The sequence below is a fragment of the Gossypium arboreum genome, chromosome 11 (assembly GCF_025698485.1).
Source record: "Gossypium arboreum isolate Shixiya-1 chromosome 11, ASM2569848v2, whole genome shotgun sequence".
NCBI lineage: Eukaryota > Viridiplantae > Streptophyta > Magnoliopsida > Malvales > Malvaceae > Gossypium > Gossypium arboreum.
Window position 1 is genome coordinate 30,352,160 of NC_069080.1, and position 23,347 is coordinate 30,375,506.

At 33.3% G+C, this 23,347-nt stretch overlaps 1 protein-coding gene across 1 annotated transcript; it reads right to left on the reverse strand.

Annotated features, from left to right (window-relative positions):
• Positions 1-6,738: 6,738 nt before the first annotated feature.
• LOC108459648 (methylesterase 10-like) lies at positions 6,739-7,876 on the reverse strand. Its single transcript, XM_017759050.2, has 3 exons — positions 7,395-7,876; positions 7,165-7,302; positions 6,739-7,078 (listed from the first exon to the last, which is right to left on the reverse strand). Exons 1-3 carry the CDS (start codon positions 7,761-7,763, stop codon positions 6,800-6,802), a joined length of 786 nt encoding a protein of 261 aa, XP_017614539.1. The 5' UTR covers positions 7,764-7,876; the 3' UTR covers positions 6,739-6,799.
• Positions 7,877-23,347: the final 15,471 nt, after the last annotated feature.

The following is a 23,347-nucleotide window of genomic DNA, read 5'->3' on the forward strand; positions in this document are numbered from 1 at the left end:
GCATTATGGAAGAGGCTAGAACAAATATGTATGTCGAAAACTCTAACAAGCAAGTTGCATATGAAGCGGCGTCTTTATGCTCATCGTTTGGAGGAAGGTGCGTCGTACACGAACACTTAACGGTGTTTAAAGAAATTCTCTCAAACTTGGAGGCCATGGAGGTTCGAGTATGATAAGGAAGATCTAGGGTTGATTCTACTTTGTTCGTTGCCCGTCTTATTCAACCTTTAGAGACACGATTTTATATAGCATGAGTCTCTCACGGTTGATGAGGTTTATGATTCTTTAACCTCGTATGATAAGATGAAGCATCTTGTGGTTAAACCCAACTCTCGGGAGAGGGTCTCATTGTTCGTGGGAGACAAGACCGGAATGTTGATGATGATCGTGGTAGAACACGAGGCGGAATCCTCGTGGTAAATCTAAGGGTAGATCGAAATCTTCAAGCAGAGGTAAAACTTGCAACTTCGCAAGAAGAAAGGGCACATTAAATCTGAGTGCTATAAGCTACAAAATAAGATTAAAAGGGAGGCTGCGAATCAAAAGGGAAAACGACCTAGAAAATTCGGTGAAGCTGATGTTGTAGAAGACTACAGCGATGGTGAACTTCTAGTTGCTTCATCAATGATTCTAAAGTAAGTGAGGAGTGGATACTTGATTCAGTTGCACCTTCCACATGAGTCCCAATCGGGATTGGTTTACAACTTATGAAACGATGTCTGAAGGTGTTGTTTTGATGGGAAATAATGCTTCATGTAAAATCGCGGTGTTGGAACAATTAAAGTTAAGATGTTTGATGGAGTTGTCGAACACTTAGTGACGTGCGGCATGTTCCGAATTGAAAAGAAATTTAATTTCGTTGAGTACTCTCGATTCAAAAGGGTGCAGATACACGGTGAAAGTGGGGTTTTAAAGATTTCAAAGGGTCCCTTGTTGTGATGAAAGGGCAAAGAAAGATTGCCAAGTTATATGTTTCTGGGTTCTCTATCATTCTTGGTGATGCAATTGTCGCTTCCTCTTCCTTGTCGATGATGATATTACTAAACTTTGGCATATCGCCTAGGGCATATGAGTGAGAATGGCATGGCGAATTAAGCAAAGAGGACTTCTTAATGGGCAAGGAATTTGCAAACGAATTTCGTGAGCACCGTGTGTTTTGGGAAGCAAAAGAGAGTTCGATTCACTAGAGGAATCCATAACACGAAGGAAGCGTTGGAGTATATCCATTACGATCGTGGGGGCCGTCGAGTGCCTTCGAGAGGTGGAGCTAATTATATGCTAACCTTTATTGATGATTTTCCGAGAAAAGTTTGGGCGTTCTTCCAAGCGAAAAGCGATGTGTTTTCCACATTTAAGTCTTGGAAAATTATGATTGAAAACAGACGGAAAAGCAGATAAAATACCTCCGTGCAGACAATGGCTTAGAGTTACATTACGATGAGTTTAATAGATTGTGCAAGTCGAAGGATCATGAGACACTTGACGATTCGTCATACTCCACTGACAAAGCGGCGTTGCGAGCGAATGAACAGAGCGATCATGGAGAAGGTTCGATGTATGTTGTCAAATGCCAACTTACGAAGTCATTTTGGCGAAGCGACCTCTCTTGCATGTTTTTGATCAACCGATCTCCATCCGTTGCCATTGAGAAAAGACTCCACAAGAGGTATGGTCCGTAATCCCGCTAATTATTTCGATTTAAAGATTTTTGGGTGTCTGCGTATGCTCATGTTGATAATGGAAAATTGGAACCGAGATCCATTAAATGCGTTTTCTTGGTTATAAAGTGGTGTAAAAGGCTATAAGTTATGGTGTCTGAAAATAGAAAAGTTGTGATTAGCAGAGATGTTGTTTTTGATGAAGCGCTATGCTACCTAACTTATCTCTTAAAGACTCTTCCAATAAAGAAAACCAAAAGCGGTGGAGCATCGATTAATCTGAATCAACTCCTCAAGCTAGTACAAAATTGAGAATAGAGTTGCTTCTTCACCGCAATACTCTATCGCCAAAAACAGGACAAGAAGAGAAATTAAACCTCCAAAGAAGTATGCCGAGGTTGATCTAGTTGCTTATGCTTTAAATGTGGTGAAGATATAGATGCGAATCAAGAGCCATTTAATTATTCGAGGCGATTAGTTGTGAAGACTCGAGAAAAGTGGATGTTTGCTATGCAAGAGGAGATGGAATCACTCCACAAAAACAGAACATGGGATCTTGTAAAACTTCCTTAAGGTAAAAAGGCATTCGTTGTAAATGGGTGTTTAAAAGAAAGAAGGACTCGGAGTTGAAGAACCGGATATAAAGCAAGGCTTGTTGCAAAGGGTTACTGATCAAATTCCGAGTGGACTTCATGATGTGTTCTCTCCGGTTGTTAAGCATAGTTCGATTCGAGCTTTGCTTGGTATTGTGGCCATGCATGATTTGGAGCTTGAGCGGTTAGATGTAAAAGCGCATTTTGCATGGAGAACTTGAGGAAGATATTTACATGCAACAACCGGAGGGTTTTATAGTCTCGAAAAAGAGGACTATGTTTGCTTCTTGAAAAAGTCCCTTTACGGTTTGAAACAGATCACCAAGACAAGTGGTACAAGAGGTTTGATTCCTTTATGACTTCTCATGATTTCAAAAGAAGTAGTTTTGACAGTTGTGTCTACTTTAAGAAAAAAAGTGATGGTTCTTTTGTGTATCTACTTCTTTATGTTGATGACATGTTGATAGCGACAAAAGATAAAGAGAGATAAGAAAGGTTAAAGCCCAACTAAGTGAAGAATTTGAGATGAAAGATTTAGGACCAACAAAGAAGATACTTGGTATGGAGATTCTCGAGATAGAAAAGCAAGTAAATTGTACCTAAGTCGGAAGGGGTACATTGAGAAAGTTCTTTGCGAGTTCAATATGCAGAGTGCTAAGCTCGTTAGTACTCCTTTAGCACCCATTTCGGACTTTCATCGGCCTTATCTCCTCAATCGATAATGAGATTGAGTACATGTCACATGTTCCATACTCTAGTGCAAGAGGATCTCTCATGTATGCTATGGTTTGTTCACGTCCGATTTATCATATGCGATCGGTGCGATTAGCGATACATGGCGAATCTGGTAAAGAACACCGGAAAGCGATTCGATGGATTTTAAGATACTTACGAGGCACTACTAATGTTTGCTTACGTTTGGAAGAACTAAAGATGGAGTTATAGGGTATGTTGATGCTGATTTTCTTGGAGACCTTGATAGAAGAAGATCTCTCACGAGTTACGTCTTTACAATCGGAGGTTGTGCAATTAGTTGGAAAGCCACTTTGCAAACTACGATCGCTTTGTCTACCAACGAAGTCGAGTACATGGCGATTCTTGAGGCTTGTAAAGAAGCTATTTGGTTGAAGGGACTATTTAGTGAACTCAATGAAGACCTTCAAATCGAGACGATATTTTGTGACAGTTAGAGTGCCATCTTTCTTACAAAAGATCAAATGTTTCATGAGAGAACAAAACACATTGATATTCGGTATCATTTTGTTCGTGATATTATTGCTCGTGGTGATATTGTTGTGAGCAAAATTAGCACTCATGAAAATCCTGCAGATATGATGACTAAGTCACTTCCTATAACCAAGTTTGAGCATTGCTTAGACTTGGTTGGTGTTCATTGTTGAAGTTAAACCCTTAAGGGGTTTTTGGAAGAGGTGAAGAACTTGTTTATTGAGCGTTCGCGATGAAGAACTTGTTCATTGAGAATTTGTGTCAAGGTGGAGATTGTTAGAATTAAGTGACCCAAAATTCTTATTTAAATAAAATACGATGGAAAATAAAATAAAAGTAAAATCCATATAGAACTAGACTTCTTTTATTTTATTTTAGAATAAGGTTTTAAACCTTATTAAACTCCATCTATTTTATATTGATTAGGATAAGGTGTTTCAATCCTACTAGAATATAGCTTTGCAAGCCTATAAATAGACATAGTCTATTCCTCTTGTATTTGAGTAAAAAAAATTTTCGACATAGTGAATTTTCTTCTCCTCTGCCCGTGGTTTTTTTTCCCGAAAGGGTTTCCACGTAAAATTTATGTGTTCTTTATTTTTCTTTATTTTATTCTATTTTATTTTTCACAAATTGGTATTTATTTTATTCTATTTTATTTTTCACAGAGAATAATCTTTCAATTGTATTTCATTTTATTGAATTTATTTTATGCAATGAGTTCAAAACTCATTCTGTTATTGATTTGATTTTAGGTGGTTCTCAGACTTAAACGGGTCGGTGCCGCAGGATATCGGTCAAGCTTTTATCATTTTTCTAAATACTACTATTAAGAAAATTTTATTTTCTAAGATATTATAAAGTTTAGAATGATTTTATATTTAGTTCATTGTTGTGATTGTATGTTATGTAGTAAATGGTTCATTCTGACTGCGTTATAAATGTGGTGGTCTTAGTATCATTGATGTAGCTCTCTGGACTTGGTTTGGACATCTAGGCCGGATTAGGATGTTACATCCTCTGTACATATCATCCCAACCCATGCAACGCATTAAGACATATTGAATATAATCTCATATAATAATATTTAATAAGCTAACATATGGCAAATCAATAGCAAAATCAACTTTTCATGTATTCAATTTGACAATAATATAAGGCATGTCATTCGTACATTCGCAAGTATATAGATATAAAGGTAACATACACTATTCATAATTCATACAAATATTCATAACTAAAAATAAAAACCATATTAAATTGATCAATCATGGATTCTAGTATATTTCATATCATCAGGGACCTATTCGTATAATTTAATTCACTAAAAATAGTTTGAAACCTATTCAGGGACTAATTTGATCAAAATATAAAATTTTGAGTCAAATTTATAAATTCTTGGTTCTAAGGGACATATGGTCGTGTGACCGGACCATGTAGGAAGCCTTGGGCCATGTGGAAAGGGTACACAACCATGTGGTTAGGCTGTGTGACATTTGAAAATCCAACCTATAGGAGTGACACGGTCATGTGGGGGGTCCTAGGCTGTGTGAAAGGATTATTCTAGGGTTTCAGGGGTGGCTTGGCTGTGTATGGGACCTTGTAGTCCACATGAGCGACCCAAACGCCTGTGTAGTTGGTCGTGTGATCTGGGATAAGTTCAGTTTTGCCTCGAGTTTCTCATAAAAGAACACACACCTGACTTCTGGGGTTCGTACTGTAATCCTCACATCCGAGTCTGGTTCGGGAACCTACAACGGGTCTTTCGATAGTCAAATACATAAAAACTAAAGTCGACTTTCAATATTTATTGAAATCATCAAAATTTTCAAGAAAGCTTTGTAAAATATCCTTTTATTGATCTTGAAATTTTTGAGAACAAGTACTCTATAGATATTCGAGATCTAATTGTCAAGGTTTGAAATGGTATTCCCGATCTTGGTACGTTAGAGATGAAATTAATAGTGTTACGCTAAATCGATACGAATAACGGATTGAACTGGACTCAGTTTCAAACTTGGGATCAAGATAAAATTTCCAGCAATATCAAGAAAATAATTGAAAAGAGGAAGATGTAGAAGAATAACGGAAGAAATAGGGAAAACAATTCTTGTTTAGGTTGAAAAAGAAAACCGAAAATTCTAATATGATTAGAAATGGAATTAAATGGCTAGGTTAAGTAAATTTTAGAGGGCTGATTTAAAATAAAATGGAAGAAAATTAGCATGATTTGAACCTAAGTGCAAAGGGAAAATGTGCCAAGGCCTTACCATTTGGGCTATTTGCCCATAATTAATTATTTTCTAACACATTTAATATATATGCTAGCTTGATTTTGTTCCTTAATTTCTGAAAATTAAAAGAGGAAAAATGATTAGAGTGGGGCTTAAATCTTAACTCTCTAGGGAGTTTATTGAGCTCTCTACCACCTAAACTAAAGCTTATTTCTTGATGATTTTATTAATTCTAACCCTAATTTTTAGGATATTACAGGTTTAATTTATTTTTATACATCCCCTCTGTATTTTTCATAGGACTGCAAAAGTTGTGGATCTAAAATGACCCACAAAATGTTTTGGTTGTAAGAAATATCAATTAGTTAGGTCAATCTCTATAAGTCACCCCTACTTCCTATATTGAGAATTTATATCCTATTTAAGCGTAGTATTTCTATTTTTGGTGGATTCAACACCCACCATTATTTCGGGCAAAATTTTATAATAATATAGGTAGAGGATAAATTGTAAAACTAATTTAAATAAATATATAAATTTTAATTATAATTATAATAATTAAGAAAAAAATTAACCTAATTTTTTTATGATGTTTAATTTTAACCCATTTCAATCTTTTAAGTCGAAAGAAAAAGGGCTCAAGTAAGCTTAAAACTCAGGTACTTTTGGTCATTGCAAAATAACAATACCATATGAAATAAAGACAAAATTGTATGAGAAAGATAAGCCCGCGACGGTTGTAGTTGATGGTATGGGTTAATTGACTTGGTGGTGTTACGAGGATGGCTCACTCGTCAAATCAAGTGGCCACCTTATCACTCCATTGCAGCTTAGTGCTAATGGAAAGATAAATGGGCTCCTTACCCTGTCTGAAATGCCGCACTATAATTTAAATCACGCGCGACGTAATGTCTCCATCCATTTACGTACGACAAAACAACCCAAAATATCCATGGGTATAATCGTTAACTGTGATATGAAAACTGATCACGTGTCATAAATATAGATATGGGAGATATCAGTATCTTATAATGGAAATAAGCAATAACCATAAATGGAATAAATAATTAAAACATAAGAGTAATATTCAAGAGAAATTGTCTCCGATGTCTTGTAAAAGCCGGTAAAGCTCATGGGGCTTGGAAAGCATGACCATATGGCCGGCTTCACTAATGACCTTCACATCTTTGGGCGAGTTTTGAATCATCAGCTGTTGAAACTCTTCCATCATCACTTTATCTCCTTCTAATTTAATGAAAACTCGATCCACGGACCCGAACTTTTCTTCTGTCAACAAATTCCCCGACACCAAATCTTCCACGAACAGCCCGCTTGGTCTCACCAACATTTTCCCCAACTCCAAATCCTGAAAGCTCTAACATCATTATCACATACAAGTTCTTGAAACTATATATATAGCCTTTATTAAGATCATGAGTTATGTTAACTTGCCTCTAATGGGCAGTGTTGATAAGCTATGGCCTTCATGAAGTTTGGACCAAAGAGAGCTGACGTTGGCGGCTTGTCCAGGCCATTACTAAATGTGAACTCACAATCCATCAAAAACTCCACTTTAGTCCTTTTGAAGTACTAAATCAACAAAACAAAAGGAAAATTACCTTGCTATATTGATCATATACAGTTAAATTAGCAATAACTAATTAGTAGGGTAGGATCGATACTTCTTGTATGAGAGTCGCTGGTGGAGAGCTATGATGAGGCATATATGCTGCGATAAAAACTGCAACCGAAATTTTCTTGGGAAACCTTTCCATGGCTAGAGAAATGCATAGACCGGCGTAGCTGTGACCCACAAGAATGACCTTCCGATCTTGTTCATCAGGAAGAGAAGCAAAGAAATCCATCAATGGCTGCAAGTAATCTGAGAAAGAAGTAATCTCTTCGAGCCGCTTTGGATCAACCCCGGAAGCACCAAGGTCCAAGGCCGTGACTTGATGACCAGCCGTTTTAAGGAGATTCACTACCTTGTACCAACACCAAGCTCCATGGCAGCTTCCATGGATTAATACAAAATGCTGTTTTCTCTCCATTTCTAGTCTCCTGTTAGTGTGTTGTGTTTGCCATTAATGCATTTCTTCCTTTAAATGGACTTCTGTTATCGAATAGGCATATCTATCTATACTTATAATAAGCCCTACTAGGCTGGTGTTTAGAGGCAGAGGCCTAGGTCGGCCTTAGCCCTTAAAATTTTGGGAAATTTTATTTTTCTAAAAATTTTAATTAGACCTTCAATTTTTTTAAATTTCTCATTAATTTCACAAAAAATTAATTAGAGCCCTCAAATTTTTTTAAAAAAATTCTCATTAAATCCTAAAATCTTTAAAAATTTTACTAAGCCCCTAAAATTTAGTCCTAAGATCGATCACTATCATTGTTACGAGTCAATCGAACATCAATTCAATTACAAAATTATTAAATACTCTTTAATATACAAAGTAACAATACTAATACAAGGATGTTTTTGTATTTTTCATTTTAATAAATATTACTATAATGAGATTTGAGCTTGTGACACATGAGACATGTTTTAAACTTTTAACTTACTTTTTCAACCAAGACCTCACTTGGTTTTAATATAAACTTTGTATAGATATGTTTTTCATATATTTCTTTTTACCATATATTGTAGGCATGTCATAATCTAATATATTTTAAAGATTTCGTCAACCAAATATAAGTTTGAATCCACACCAAGATTATAAAATTTTGAAGTTAAAGTTAAAAATTTTAGATTAAAAAGTTGGATTAAATTATTAATTTTATAAAGGGACATAATGTGAATTTTATATTTAATTAAGGACTTTGGATTGTTTATATATAAAAAAGTTTGAATTGAATTATTAATTTTGAATAAGATTGATTATAAAAATTTTTGATGAAATTATTAATTTTTATAAAGGGTCAAGGCTTATAACTTAGGCTTTGCTCCTATTAATGTCGTGGCTTAATTTGTATGGATAATAAGATTAAAAATAGTGGTGACAGTGAAATTATGTGAGAAATTTATTTGGATTCAATCGCAATAGTGAGAGGAATTATAATGAAAAAAAGAAAATGACCATTAAAAATATTAAAATAATATTTGTATGCAGTGAAACGTATAACATGTTTGAAATTTTAATAAATAATTAAAAATGTTATAATTACTAAAATATTGGTACATTATTTTTATATTTATTTTAGATTTATTATATTAAATAGAAATATTGAATACTTCTAAATCAAAATAATTAAAAATAAAACTAATAAATAATTTAAAACATTTACTTTAAAAAATTAAAATTATATTGAATTTGGTAATAAGGTACAAAAATTGAATTAATAAAATTATTTAAATAAAAAATTAAAAGGTGAATATATGACACAAGACAAATAAAAGGAAAACTAAAATAGTGCGTTGAAAAAAAAAATTATGAACTCCACTGGGGCTTGCAGTCGAAATGGATTGTTGAGTTACATTTGGGCAAAAAAAGGCTGCCCAAGTTCGCTGCACATGGAGTTATTTCAAATCCAAAGGCAGCTTGAAGTTCCTAACTTGAGTGTATTTAGTTACATAATATCTTTTCAAGTGACTAAGGTTAGTTAGGCCTTTGAAGGATCTAAGAGTCGTATTGAAAAATGTATATAAAAAAAGTATAACAATATTTTGAGATAAACATCAAATTTATACATAAATTTTAGTTTAATATACAATTTAATACATCAATTTTGATTTGATGTAGCTATATATATAAAACTTAAATTATGATTCATATGTATATGTTAAAAAATATGAAATTGACCTTTAAGTGCCGGGGAAGTGCCCACTTCCCTAGCACTAGAGTTGTTGAATGATCGTTTCCATATTTGAGTGTTGACAATTTATTAAATAGATTGAATGGGTTGTACTGATTATTTGGAGGATATTTAGCTCAACAATGAATGTCATATTACTTGGGAAAGTCACATGGAACAATAAAGGTCATATTATTTGGGAACTTCGCATGGAAGATTAGATCTAATTAAAACACCCGAGACAATTGCTTGCAACATGGACATTTGGATTGGATTGAAACTCTATGAGATTCGCTGCCAAGTCTCCACATTTGTTTTATTCACTATTATCATATTGTAAACAACTTATTGTAGCACTATTTTAATGGGATTGTTATAGACCTCCTATGTTAGCAAGTCTCGAACATTTATCTATTTAAGGGAGAGACTTGTATAGGTTTTTGTACTGAGTATTTTTTTAGCGCTTATCTTGTTCAAGTTAGGGAACTTTTCTTAGAGTGCAAATTGTTAATAAAATTGATTGTATTGCAGTTTTACTTGCTGAGTTCACAAGGGTGAACTTAGTGGTGAGAGTATTGTTTTTCAAGGTTCGAAAGTGAGGAGAATTATCACAGGGTGTGTGATAGGTTAGATTCACTTGTTGTAACTGTTGAAGAGTAAATATTTCTCACTAAGTTAGGCTTCGCAGACATAGAGAAAACGAGCTATGTAAACAATTTTTGTGTTCTTTGTGTTCACTGTCACACTCGAATTTCTGTAAGGAATCTAATTTAAATGATTTTGGGGACTTAATTAAATGAATAGTGAGTTGGCAGACTCTACTAGGAATTTTGGAAAATTTTGTGATTGTTGGGTAAATAGTTAAGTTTCAATTCTGGTTTGGTTGGGATGAAATCGACTGGTTCCAAAGTGGGAGACATAATAATTACCGGTGATTGGCTAAAAGAGATTGGGATATCTTGCATAGGATATATATGGGTGAAAGTGGACATTCTTTCAAAGGAAATTCTCCTTAATTCCATTTACAAAATTTCTTCTTACTTACATTGTCTTCTTTGATTGTTCCAAAGAAGAAGAAAAATTAGGAGCTATGCATGGAGCCGAAGTCTTAAGAATTGAAGTCTGGAAGTAGAGAAATTGAGAAATTGGTAAATTTCTTAACTTTTTATACTCGAGAATTAGAGAAAGAAGGAGGGAAATGACTCCTAATAAGTTTCTGTAAATTGGGTTCTGGGTTTTAAGGCTTAATACCTGCGATTTAACCGATAAATGGTTGTCATGATTAGCTGCTAGAATGAAGGAGGCTCTAGCGTTTGGACAACCTAAGTTGACGAGGATAAAGAAATTAAGGTGAGTTTCTATACTTTATCATGGATGGATAATGAAATTGATTTGTTGAATGATTTGTGTTGTGACTATTCTTGGTGTTGGAAAATGTGCCCATATTGTAGTAAACATGTAATTGTTTTCTATGTATTTGAACGATGAATAAATAAAGTAAATTTCACATTTCACTATTATGTATTTTGTGTTTCTATCTTTCATGTTTTGCATGCATAACAAAATTGTTACAAACGAATATTAGCTCATTGATTGTCTAAGTTCGAACTGATGATAAGTGACATTATAAGAACGTCTACAATGCGAGAAAGCAACTTACTACAATAAATAACCTAAATGAGTCTGTAATCCTATAAAAGAATCACAATAAGCATTTGATTAAAATACTTAGAAGATTATTATGTCGTCTACAATTCCAATAGGGGAGCTGGCTAGTCTTGACTATCGGAGTAGCTAACTCCACGGGTAGAGAGATAGGTGTATTCATTGGAAGAATGATATATTAGACAGGACCCAAGATGAATTAATTCTGAATCTGTTTGTGAATTAATTCACTTGTGACGTTCATGGTGTGGTTTACCTAAATCTTAAGTTAGTCATTGACCATGCGTATGCAACTCATGTGCTTTGATATAGGTGGAGGTTTATGCTCTAAAGATGTTTAAGCCCATAGTCGATATGTTAGGTAAACGACTTGTGTATGACATGGATTTACTAGCAACAATGGAATTCATAGCTCGATTAAAGAGTTAATGATATCCTCTCATTGGCATTGTGTAGATTGATAAATATGGAACATGACCACGGGTTGCTTGTTCTTGAACAAGTAATTTATCATAATCATTTGTTGCCAGTGATCATACTAATCATTAAGAAGGCACAAAGGTGACAATGAGATAAAATAGAATTGTATTGAGTGAACGAATTTAACTCAAAGGAATCAAGGATATCATATGATGGTAACACACATGACGAGATCATTAGACAAAACATTTGAATGAATTGTTACAATAGGGAGTTTTCAATCATGATACTTCTTGTGGACTGACTCAATGATTGAGTAAATTGCAAATGATCGAAATGATGCTTTTGGATATAATTGCAATTACTTAAGCCTAATTGTATATGTTTGATTGGTCCCTTTGGTAGCTTAACAAAAGCTCGATCAGGTAGCATTTGAATCAGAAGAAATTCTATGACTTTGGAAATAATTTAATTAGTCGATTTATTCGATGTGAAATTAAATTGGGTAATCGTGAGAATGGTTCAATCAGAGAATTTGATTAAAGAATTTTCTTGAAAAATTAATTTGGAAAATCTTAGTGATTTTAAAGAAAATTAATTTTAATCAAGTAAAATTAAATTAATCAATTTAACTAAAATTAATATGATATTTTTGGAAATTAATTTTGAAATCAGACAATTGGCCCAATAGGTAATTAAACTTGAAAATTGGACTTGATATCGAAAATTGGATCTAAGAACGAAAAATTAAGACCGAGGTCGAACCGTGCCAACGAACTAGCCAGTGGCTAGATCAAACTAGTTGGGCCGTCATTAGCTCGAATTGAATTGGCAATAGCCGAACTGACTCGAGGTGTCGTGAGGGTGTCACATCTTTAATGGCAACATCGAACATGATGGTGCCAACGGTAGCAACAACGACATTCCGTTTGCTGGCAGGTGGTCTTTCGGCAGTTGAGTAATGGAGGAATTACACTCCTAATGGGACTCTATGAGATAATTTGATTTCAGATTAACTATTGCAAAAAATAATATTATTTTAATAGTTTTACTATTTAGTTTTACTATTTAATTTAATAATTATCTTATAGATAAGTATTATATTAATTTAATAGATTTAATATTAAATTTAATCTAATATTTATCTTGATAAGTATTATATTAATTTCATAGTAAGTGATTACATTAAATCGTAATTGATTTCAATAAACTATCCCTATATAAAGAGAGTCGTGGATTTTTACTTTTAACACACTTGAATTTAAGAGAAAGTTGTAGAGATAAAATTCTCTAGACAAATTATTTCAGAAGATTTCTAGAGATATTTTTCTTATTTACAACTTGACCTAGAAGTTTAGGGAAATTGAATAATTGACCCACTGGTAATTTTGTGGAAAATTTATTGATTCAAATCGAGTCCACACTTGGCAAAAGTGAGTTTGAGGATAACGGAGAAGACTACTCTATTGAAGCATTCATCCAAGACAAATCAAAAAACTATAATTTTGATTAAGTGTTTATCACTTTAGATATCACAACCAAGTTCTTGTATTTGGAAAAAAAAAATTAAAACTCTAATTTTTCCTTTAAACTTATTTTTCTCTACGCTTTCCAAACCTGATTTTGCAACACTAGTTGTCTAAATCGGTTGTTTTGTGTAAAAATAGTGAGTGAGCATGCTGTGAATGCATAACCTTATTCAAGTATGTGAATATTTGTAAGTATGATCATTGAATGTCAAACAATTATCACGTGGTGTTGAATATATGTGGCGTACTTTGTGTTATGTATCAAATACCTTGTTTGTATGAAATGTATGAGTAGTTTGTATGCAAAGCACAGAGCTATTTACCTTGTCGGGGTAGATGAAAATAGGAAAAATTGGCATAATGAATGATGAGGTGGATTGAAATGGGATTTAAGGGAGTTAGGCGGCATTGTGTAATGGTATCGACTGGCTCGCTAGAGCGCCACCATGACGACGGTCTATTGACTCTATGGAGCGACACCACGATGATGATTTATAGGTCCTTCTGGATGACACCTCAAAAGATGTTTATTGATTACTCGAAATAGTCCGTCAGGACAATAAACATGGGATTATATTGTGTAAGACCACAACTAGGCTATGGCAACATATGAAGTTTGCCAGGACAACAAAAAAGGGTTTATATTGTGTAAGACCACAACTAGGCTATGGCAACATATAAAGTCTGCCAGAACAATAAACATGGGATCATATTGTGTAAGGCTACAACTAAGCTATAGTGCCATATGAAGTCCGACATGATGATGAACCAATAAGCTGATAGGGAACGAAAATGGGATATTGTCGAATAACTCACACGGTAGATAGTTTAACATGATGGCCAGTGCGTATTTGGGAATACAGACAAACGGGATAATAAAAGGACTTTCCACAATGTAATGATGAGTGAAGCCAAAGAAGCGTCTTAACACAAATATGCGCGAAATGAGGGAGAAATTCCTTAGACAGTTGGCAAACATAGTGGGCACCAACAAGAGCCCACCAGAGAAGTCACGAAACTTACATTGTCTAAGTAGGTACAAAATTGATTATTATAGGTTAAAATCTTAATTTGGCAATTGACTAAGAGGTAGCCTGAAGAGTGAGTTGTCCGTCAAGAGACCTCATGGGAGGAAATGTCCGCATAAGGTTGAATGACTAATAAAGTCCACCAGAAAATAATAAGATGCAGAAGTCCATCAAAGACCTTGCAAGTCTTCCAATGGTGGAAACTGTCAAGGTAAACCTGAGTAGGAGATAGTACGTAGGGAACCACCGATCTAATGGAGCACCTTAAAGGATTGGACTAAAAAAATAAGTACTATGGAGTTACATTGTGAGCATGAGCCCACTAAGGAAAAGAAGGTGATGTTTCGTTAGCCAAGCATCGTAATGAAGTCTAAATTAAGAGTCCAAGAAGAGGCCTTAATTATAAAGGAGATCAAGCATAGTCTAGGTTGAAAAAAGCATGTAATCAATGAAATGGTACGGTGATTTCATTTGGAGTTAGTGTAAGATAAAAGGGATCAAGGTAAGGATCCGCAGTTATGGAAAATACTTGGTTAAACGCCAATAGTTATCACCATCCTAGAATGGTGAATATGGATCACAGTGAAGAGGTCTATCAAGAAAAGTATAAAGAAAGTTGGGAACAACGATAAACCCAGTCAAGGCCCATAAGAAAATATTCCTACGTGGATCATGGTTATAATCTGTAATAACCTAATTTTTCAATAGTGTCAAAAACAGTGGTTTTGAAGCCACCAAATCCGGCGAGTAAGTTTGTAAATATTATTATTTAATATTTACGAGTCAAATATGGTTTTAAAAAGGTTTTTAAATTGGTAATTTATGTTTTACAATAATTTATTAGGTCAAGTGGTTTTAGAAAGTGAGGTATCGGGGCCTCGTTTCTATAAATCGAGCCATAAATATTTTTATAAATATTTAAGAAGTGTCATTAAAGTGGTATTTAAGTTTTATTAAAAATTTTAACGTTTGATAGTTAATTAATTAAAAGGTCTAAATTGAAAAATGTGCAAAACTTTTTAATTATAATAATTAAGTGATTAAATGACTTGATTAATAAATAAGGGAGGACTTAAGAAACAATTATACCTAAAATAAAGGGATGAGGCGGCATATGAAAAGAAAATAATAAAATAAAAGGATTCAATGGCAAAATGGTAATTTTAATGAAATTAAAATAAAACAAATTGGAGCTGGATAGTTTTCTAGACAATTCTTCTTAAATTTTCGGCCTAAACAACCATAGGAGAGAAAGCTTAAGCTGGTTTTTCATACTTTGGCTTCATGCGAGTTCAATTCTTACCTATTTATTGTAATTTTTATGTTTTTGAGATTGTTGCAATTAGGTCCAACTAGATCATACCTTTGTTTTTTATTTTATTAAAAATTTTGGAAGTTGCCTTTGATAAATATTATATTTTTTGATGAATAACATAGATTTAGAGCTTTGATTTTGTTGTATGATGATTTTATAAAAAATGATTTTGTTAAATATTAATTTTAGGATTAAATTGTGAAAAAGTTAAAATATTAGAATTTAATAGTGAATTTTTGGTTTATTTGGGGCTTTATGAAGGCCTATAATATTTAGATAGATTATTTATTGAGAAAATTAGTTAATTTGATAGATTAACTAATTAAGGGATTAAATTGAAAAAATTGTAAAAGTTTGGGTTAATTGTGTAAATTTGAAAAATAAAAGGAGATTAATTGTGGAATGAATTGGAAATGAAATATATGCTAATAAATGAATAATTTTATATTTTAGATTAAGATTCTGTAGATACTCGTGAAATAGAAAAATAGCAAAATAGTCCCTAAACTTATGCAATTACTATAATTCAGTCCAGGTAAGTTCGTGCGGTTAAAATTTAACATTTGTATAAATTGATAAATGGTATTATGCATTTATTCTATTGTTGGAAATACATTATTGTTGGAATTATAATATTGAATTGAATATTCGGTTTGAATTGAATGCAAGATTTGAGTACATTCGTAACTTGGTGTATGATGGTATTGGAAGGAGATATCAACATTTTACCCAAGTAAACCGGGGTTTAGCATTTGTTGCAAACTCTCATGTTTTACTTTCTATTTAGCGTAATTGGGTGGATTAGCTCTTACGAGCTTCTGTTCAGCTTTCGAGCTTCTGTTAGCATATTCAGATGGACCAGCTCTTATGAGCTTCTGTTGACGATGTACTCTTATCCGTAAGTCGTTCTTCAAATAGAAAAATTTTGGTAAGTTGATTTATTAAATGAATTTGAAATACATGTTATTTATTTTTATATTGATTTGAATTCGGATGTACTTATCAATAGAAGTTGTGAATGACAGGAAATTGACAGGGAATGACAGGGAATTGAAATGAATGATTTTATTTATTTGACTTGTTATAGTAGGTTCGGTAAAATTTTATTTAACTCGTCGAACTTACTAAGCTTCTTTAAGCTTATTAGTATTGTTTAATGTTTTTGTAGATTTTCAAAAGGTTGGACGATTGGATTAGAACTCAAGTCACACTATCCATCTTAACTAGGTAGTTTTTGAAACATTAAATACGATTTATATGGCATGTATAGGCTCTTGTATGGACTTAGTCAAAGTTAGCTTATGTAAATATTATGAATAATATTTTGTTTATATAACCAACATACATATTGGTATGAAATTAAGGTATGATTGTGATGTCAATATAAGTGATATATGTATGTAAATAATTGAGTTAAAGTGAACTTTGGTAACTTGGTTAGATAAATTAATTAGGTAAGGTTAGATACTTGGTTGACATGTTTTTAAGTTGATATTTGAGATGCCTAAAGGTTTAATAGTTGTGTGTGGTGCTAATACATGTTTAAGACTTGATTTTAGCTTGTGTTGAATGCCTTGTTATGGCTTGTTGATGTGCAATTTGTTGAGGCTAGGTTGGTGTCAATATGGGTGAGAAATTTGGCTTAGAAAATGTCCTATTTTCGTCCACACTGGTAGAGACACAGGCATGTGTCTCAGCCGTGTGTGACACACAGTCAAGTGACATGACCATGCGTCCCCTACATATTCTTAAAAATGCAAGTCAGTATGCTCACATGGCTTAGCACATGGGCGTGTGACCCAAGTCAAAGAGTTACACAGGTATGGACACAGGCTGGACATAACCGTGTGTCCTTATTTTGAATGCCCATATGGCTTGAGACACGGGAGTGTCTCCTGTCCGTTTAAGTCACACGGCCTGGCCACACTGCCGTGTGAACTCTGCAGCTTGAAAACTTTTCTACTTTTTTAGAAAAATTCTCTCAGTCTCCAATTTAGTCCTGACTTGTTTCTAATATGTATCTCGGGCCTTGAGGGCTCATTTAAGGGACAATATATATGATTTTTGATTGGTTTTATTCTGAATATTGATATGAAACGAAACGTTTGAAATTTCTATCTGATTGATCTGTAAACCTAGGTAATGCTCTGTAACCCTGTTTCGATGACAGATTCGGGTTAGGGGTGTTACATAATCAGACCAACCATTGTGTCTTCCAAAGGTTGACTTAGAGAGAGAGAGAACAAGACTTTGGTCACACCAACAAAAATTACGAATTTGCCCACGAAATTTAGGGAGTTTTAACTTGGCGCATAAAATCGCCTCTTCCTAAATTTTTAAGTAGTTTTCATGGTCAATTATGTACATATCTCACTAAGCTCTTTTGAACTTACTATATTTAATGTGTGTATGTAAGGTAGATAAAGACTCGGGAATTGAGTGAAGAGACCAAGCTAGACTCCGCCAAACTCTAGAAGCGGGCGCAATAGTTGTTTCATGTATATAGAAGGGCACCCTTAGCGGCCACGCCTTAGGGTTTAAGTTGATTATATCTGTATTCGAGTTTAATTGAAACTTAATAAATAATTGTTGGAATCAAATTTGTAAGAATTTATCATTAGTTCTGTACAAGTTTTTTTTATAGTTAGATTTTGAAATTTAAGTTGTTTAAGTATGTAATGAAAGTAGAATTAGAAATATTGTTAAGTTGTTTGGGTCATTTTATCATTCAGTACCCAAACCTAGCGATCGGGTTGGGTATAGGGTGTTACATTGACAATTTCTAGATTTGGTGCCATAAAAACTTCCCCATTACTCCTTCTAAGAACTTAGTTTATTCATTGTATTAGTTTGATCAATCAATGGAAATAGCCAAGAGGAGGGGTGAATTGGCCTTTTTTAAAAAAAATTATGGAAGCAAGAAAAGAAAAATTGAAACAATGAACACAAGAATTTAGAGTGGTTCGGCCCTAATTGCCTATTCCACTACCTTAACTTTCTACCACTAAGGATTTTTCCAAATTCGCTAATTTGATTCAACCTTTGAGGATAAGATTTAACCTTACAACTCCCTTAAACTTTCTACCTAAATCTTAAGACTTAAACCTTCTCAAAAGAGTAAACAAATGAGAAAACAAAGAAACAATCCTTACAATATTAGGATGTTTTCCAATTAAGTATTCACACAACAAAAACACTTGAGATGATAAAACATAGAATTGCTCACAAGTGCTTGTAGGAAAAAGATGAAGAATTGAAGCACAAAAGGTTGATAATGAATTTTTATGTATCTTGAAGCTCTTGATCTTTTGTAATCTCTCTTCTTGTTGTAAAAGCTTTGGAAGTTGGTATTAATACCTTCTAATTGATTTCCAACCGTTTGGGTTGGTGAGAAATTGAATAAAGCTGATGGAGATGTAAGAACTAGTGCATTAATGTCTCTTGCAACAATATGTATTGATACCTTTGAAGGAGTATCGATACTTTGGACATTTAATGCCTAAATTTAGTGATTGTTAAAGTCTATGGTATCGATACAGTAGAGGAAATATCGATACTTTCTATGAGGTATCGATACCTTGGAGAGGGTATCGATACTCGGGCAATTTTTCTTTCCAAAACATCAAACCTTAAAATGGCACCGATACCAGGGGAGGGTATCAATAATTTTATGAAGCTATCGATACTTTATATTTGTGGTCAATGTTTTTTTAGTGAAACAGAAGATCAAATTGGTATCAATACCAGGCATGGGTAACGATAATTTTTGAAAGATATCGATACTTGGTTAGAGGTATCGATACTTTTATTTTTGCTCGATTTTTTTAAACTTCGAAGCTCAAATCGATATCGATAACAGGAAGGGGTATCGATACTTTGGGTAAGGGTATTATTACCTTATAGAGGGTATCGATTCTTTGACCCCTGGGAGCATTTTAACTAATTTAAAAATGTTTGCAAAATTGTTTGTTGTTTTGAAGAACCTCCAAAATATTTTCGAAGTGTTTGAAAGATTAGATTTAAAATTTTATCTCTTAGAAATAATTTGAAACAAATTTTTACTTTGAATTTTATCAAGTTTTATCTCAAAAACAAGTTTTATTCAAAAACATTATATTTGTTATATCAAAACTTTTATCAAATTAAAGCTTAACTTGACACACTAGTAATAGATTAATAATCTCAAGATACATGAAACTTTGATTTTGATTCAATTGTCATATTTTAATAAATAAATACATATACTTATTTTCATATTGGATCAATATAATTGTTTGTGTATGTTATATATCAATATAAAATGGTGCTAATTCAATAATGTTGTTAGTGATTTTTGTAAAAATATAATCAAACTAAATTTTCATATATAAAATCATACAAAATCAAAGTTCATGCATGACGTTTCATATTATATCAAAGTTCATATATAGTTGAACCCCATGTGATAGCTTGATGGTCAAGGGTGTTCACCACCCCAGGTGTGGCCTGGGTTTGAGTCACGCTAGTCATGTTTATTATAATTCATAAAAAAAAAGTTCATATCTAATTCTGACATTTATCTATAAAAAAATTTAAATTTTAACTTCTTATTGTTTAAACTTTATTATGTATATGAAATTTAAATTTTGACATTTATCTAGAATGTGATAACTATAGTGGCCCAAAATTCACGGACATCGAAAAAGTATATTATCGAGCCTTCGTCTTAACGAAATGGGTTCGTAAATAATTATTAGAAATATTTATGAGCCTAGTGGTGTGTTTAATTAAGTTTTAATTAAGTGAATTTAGCTTAATTAAGGGTAATTAGGAAAAAGACTAAATTGAATAAGGGTAAAAGTTGAATTATAGATCAATAGAAAATAAAAGGACTAAAATGGTAATTAAACCATTAATAAGAAATGAGGCGGCAAATATGCAATAAAAATCTAAGATTTTTATGTAATATTTTAATTATATAATTAATATTTTAGATATAAATTATGATAAATTAATTTAAAATAACTATATTATAAGATTTTTATAGGATAAATAAATTAATATTTTGACAAGTGGATGATGATGATAATATACAAATGTAACAATTTATATGTGAACATTTGTAATATATGTATTTGTGTACTAAATAGATATTTATTATATCTATTGTTATTATTTATTTAATATATTATTATATTAATGAATAAATTAATAAGTTGACAAATGTAAGGTGATAGTAAAATACAAGTGTAATAAATCATATACATACAATTGTAATATACATATTTATTTACTTATTATTTAAGAAATAATAATATTTATTAAGTTAATATAATAAAATAATAAACTAAAGTAAAATAAAATGAAACAAAACAAAGCATAAAAGGAACAGAATCATTCGAAAACAGATAAGGGAAAGAAGAAAACAAAAGAAAAGGGAGAAATAGGGATTTTAAATCTTGGAACTTAAATAGCTAACAAAGAACCCGGGGCATCGACACACAAAGGAAAAGAGAAGGTTGTCGAGGACTAAAACGAGAAATTCACGGTTTGTATTACTATAATTCAAACTATTACTTATTAAATGTTATATTTAAATTTATGTGTATGGTAAGTAAAATTATAAGGTAAGTATCAATATTGAATTGAATGAAAGTGGGATGAAGTATGATTATGTATGAATATTTGATAGTATATTGTTGGAAAGTGGAAAATTGTATTGAATTGAATTGTACATTGAAAGTGAAATTGAAATTGAGAAATGATTTGAATACCCTATTAACTAGTCGGGCTGAGTCGGATATAGTTTGTAATGCCCCGATTTTTGGGCCAAAAAGTATTGGGCCTTGAGTCTGGGTTCGGGTAGAAGACGGCCCGAATAATTTGGATGTTATCATTATTATTATTTTTATTATTATTTCATATGTTTAGTTTAGTAATTAAATAAATTACGAAGGGTTTATGGTGTGGGAAAAAAGGCCTAAGAGTAAATTTAATTCGAGGCAATTCCTGAATTTTAATTTTGGGAGAGAGGGTTCTGGCGATATGGGCTTTTGAAATTGAGGTGGTAAAATAAGACACAAAAAGATCTATGGAAAAGTGGCATGTGGGGCCACCTAGGTGTTTGGGGAGTGATGTGTGGATGATTAGGGGGAGCCAGAGTTCAAGTCACAAGGTAAGCGTGTTGTTACTTTTATTTTTGTGTGCATGTGCTGGGCATGTGACAGAGCTTAAGTGGAAATTCGGCTAGGGCTTTAGGAAGGTTGGGCCGTGGGTCTGAATGGCCATTAGGGCAAGCTTTATTTTCTTTTTGTTTTGCTGAATTAGGGTTAGCCATCTAGAGCCTTCCCTTTCATTCTATTTTCTCCTCAGTATCTCAAAAAGCCGAAAAACGCAAAGTTAGATCTCCTGAGTGCCGAATTCTTCCTTTCTTCTCCTCTCTTCTTATATTTTCTTTTTCTCCTTCTTTTTTTCTCTAGCCAAAACATTCCTACCATTCTACTCATCTCATTTTTCATACCCATTCTTTTCTAAACCTTTATAGCCGATTGCCATAAAAGCCGAAATCCCAAAAGTTGTTTCTTGTGCCAATTTCTTCTAGCCAAAATCCTCCTATTTTCTTCATCTCTTTTGGTCGATTTTCAAATCCTCTAAACTTCAACCCCTGTCGGCAATACCACTGCAAAAACCACCATACCAAATCATCTTCCTCTTCACAGTTTCAAAAGCAGAAAACACCATAGTTTTTAGGGACATATAGCCGAATCTTTAGATCTCTAAGATTTAATTTTTGCAAGTGTTTAAGGGCTGGATCTGCATCAGATCTGAGTAGAAACTGAAGTGTAATTGTTTTGGTTAAAAGAACTTGTGGTAAGTATTCAGATCTATTCTTTATTTCGGGTTTTAGAAAAGCCGAAATCCCTAAAGGCATAGGGAAGCTGTCGAATAGAGCTTAAGGCTCTAAGGGTTGTAACAATTGATTTTTTTTTGGTGTTAGTGTGATCTAGAGGCTGCTGATCGAAGGCTTGGACAAGTGGAACGACTAGATCGAGATCTAGTCACTAGTTTTGGCAAAGGTAGGATCTCAAGGGCCATATGTATTGATGGCCGATTATGGTAAGTACGTTTATGATGTTTGCCATTATACTTTGGATCTGATATGTCTAGTGACTGATTGTAGGATATCGTGGGAGATTTCGGTAGCAGTTGTCGCAAATCAGGTGTGTAAACGACACCCACTAGTAGACTAGATCGGCAAAAGCCGAAAAGCCGAAATACCGAAAAGCTGACATTTCGAGAACTTGCGAGCGTGCGAGCGCTCGTGGGATTGTTTGTATTGATAATTTTGGTAACTTCAACGGTAAGATTGCAGAGTGCGCAATTTCGTGCACTTCGGTATATTTGGGTTTAATGGGTCGAAATCGGGTTAATGGGACAACGGGCCCAATTCGGTAAAAACGCTCGGTAAGTGTTTCTGTTAATACGTTAATAACTGTAATAAGCATGAAACCCCAAAAAGACTGATAAAATTATTGAAATACCTCTATAAGGTAGAATTACCGTAATAACTCTGAAGGGGTAAGTTTACGATTACACCCCTCGAGGGTAAATAACTGTTCTTACACTATAATCTGACTGTCTTTCTGAAGCATGCCTTGTTAATTATATATATTCTGTATAAATGTCATACTACATGGGGTTGGGTTTTGTTATGGAGGAAGAACCCGTTCTGGTGGCTGTGCCACATATTCTGATATAAGCAGCTTTGCTGCAGATTATAGTTAGTGCCGCAACTAGTGCTAACACTGTAATTGTAGGGATAGCGTGGGTGATTTATTCCCTAAAGGAAGTGTAGGGATGGACGAAAGCAAGTGCGAGGTTGGATGGGGTTATCATGCATTAAT

Bases quoted from the DNA above. Each gene is read 5' to 3' on its own strand.
- LOC108459648 (XM_017759050.2), bottom strand. From the start codon at position 7,763: ATGGAGAGAAAACAGCATTTTGTATTAATCCATGGAAGCTGCCATGGA. The intron at 7,303-7,394 runs GTATCGATCCTA...TTGTTGATTTAG, and splicing joins CAGCGACTCTCATACAAGAA to TACTTCAAAAGGACTAAAGT. The intron at 7,079-7,164 runs GCAAGTTAACAT...TAGAGCTTTCAG, and splicing joins ATCAACACTGCCCATTAGAG to GATTTGGAGTTGGGGAAAAT.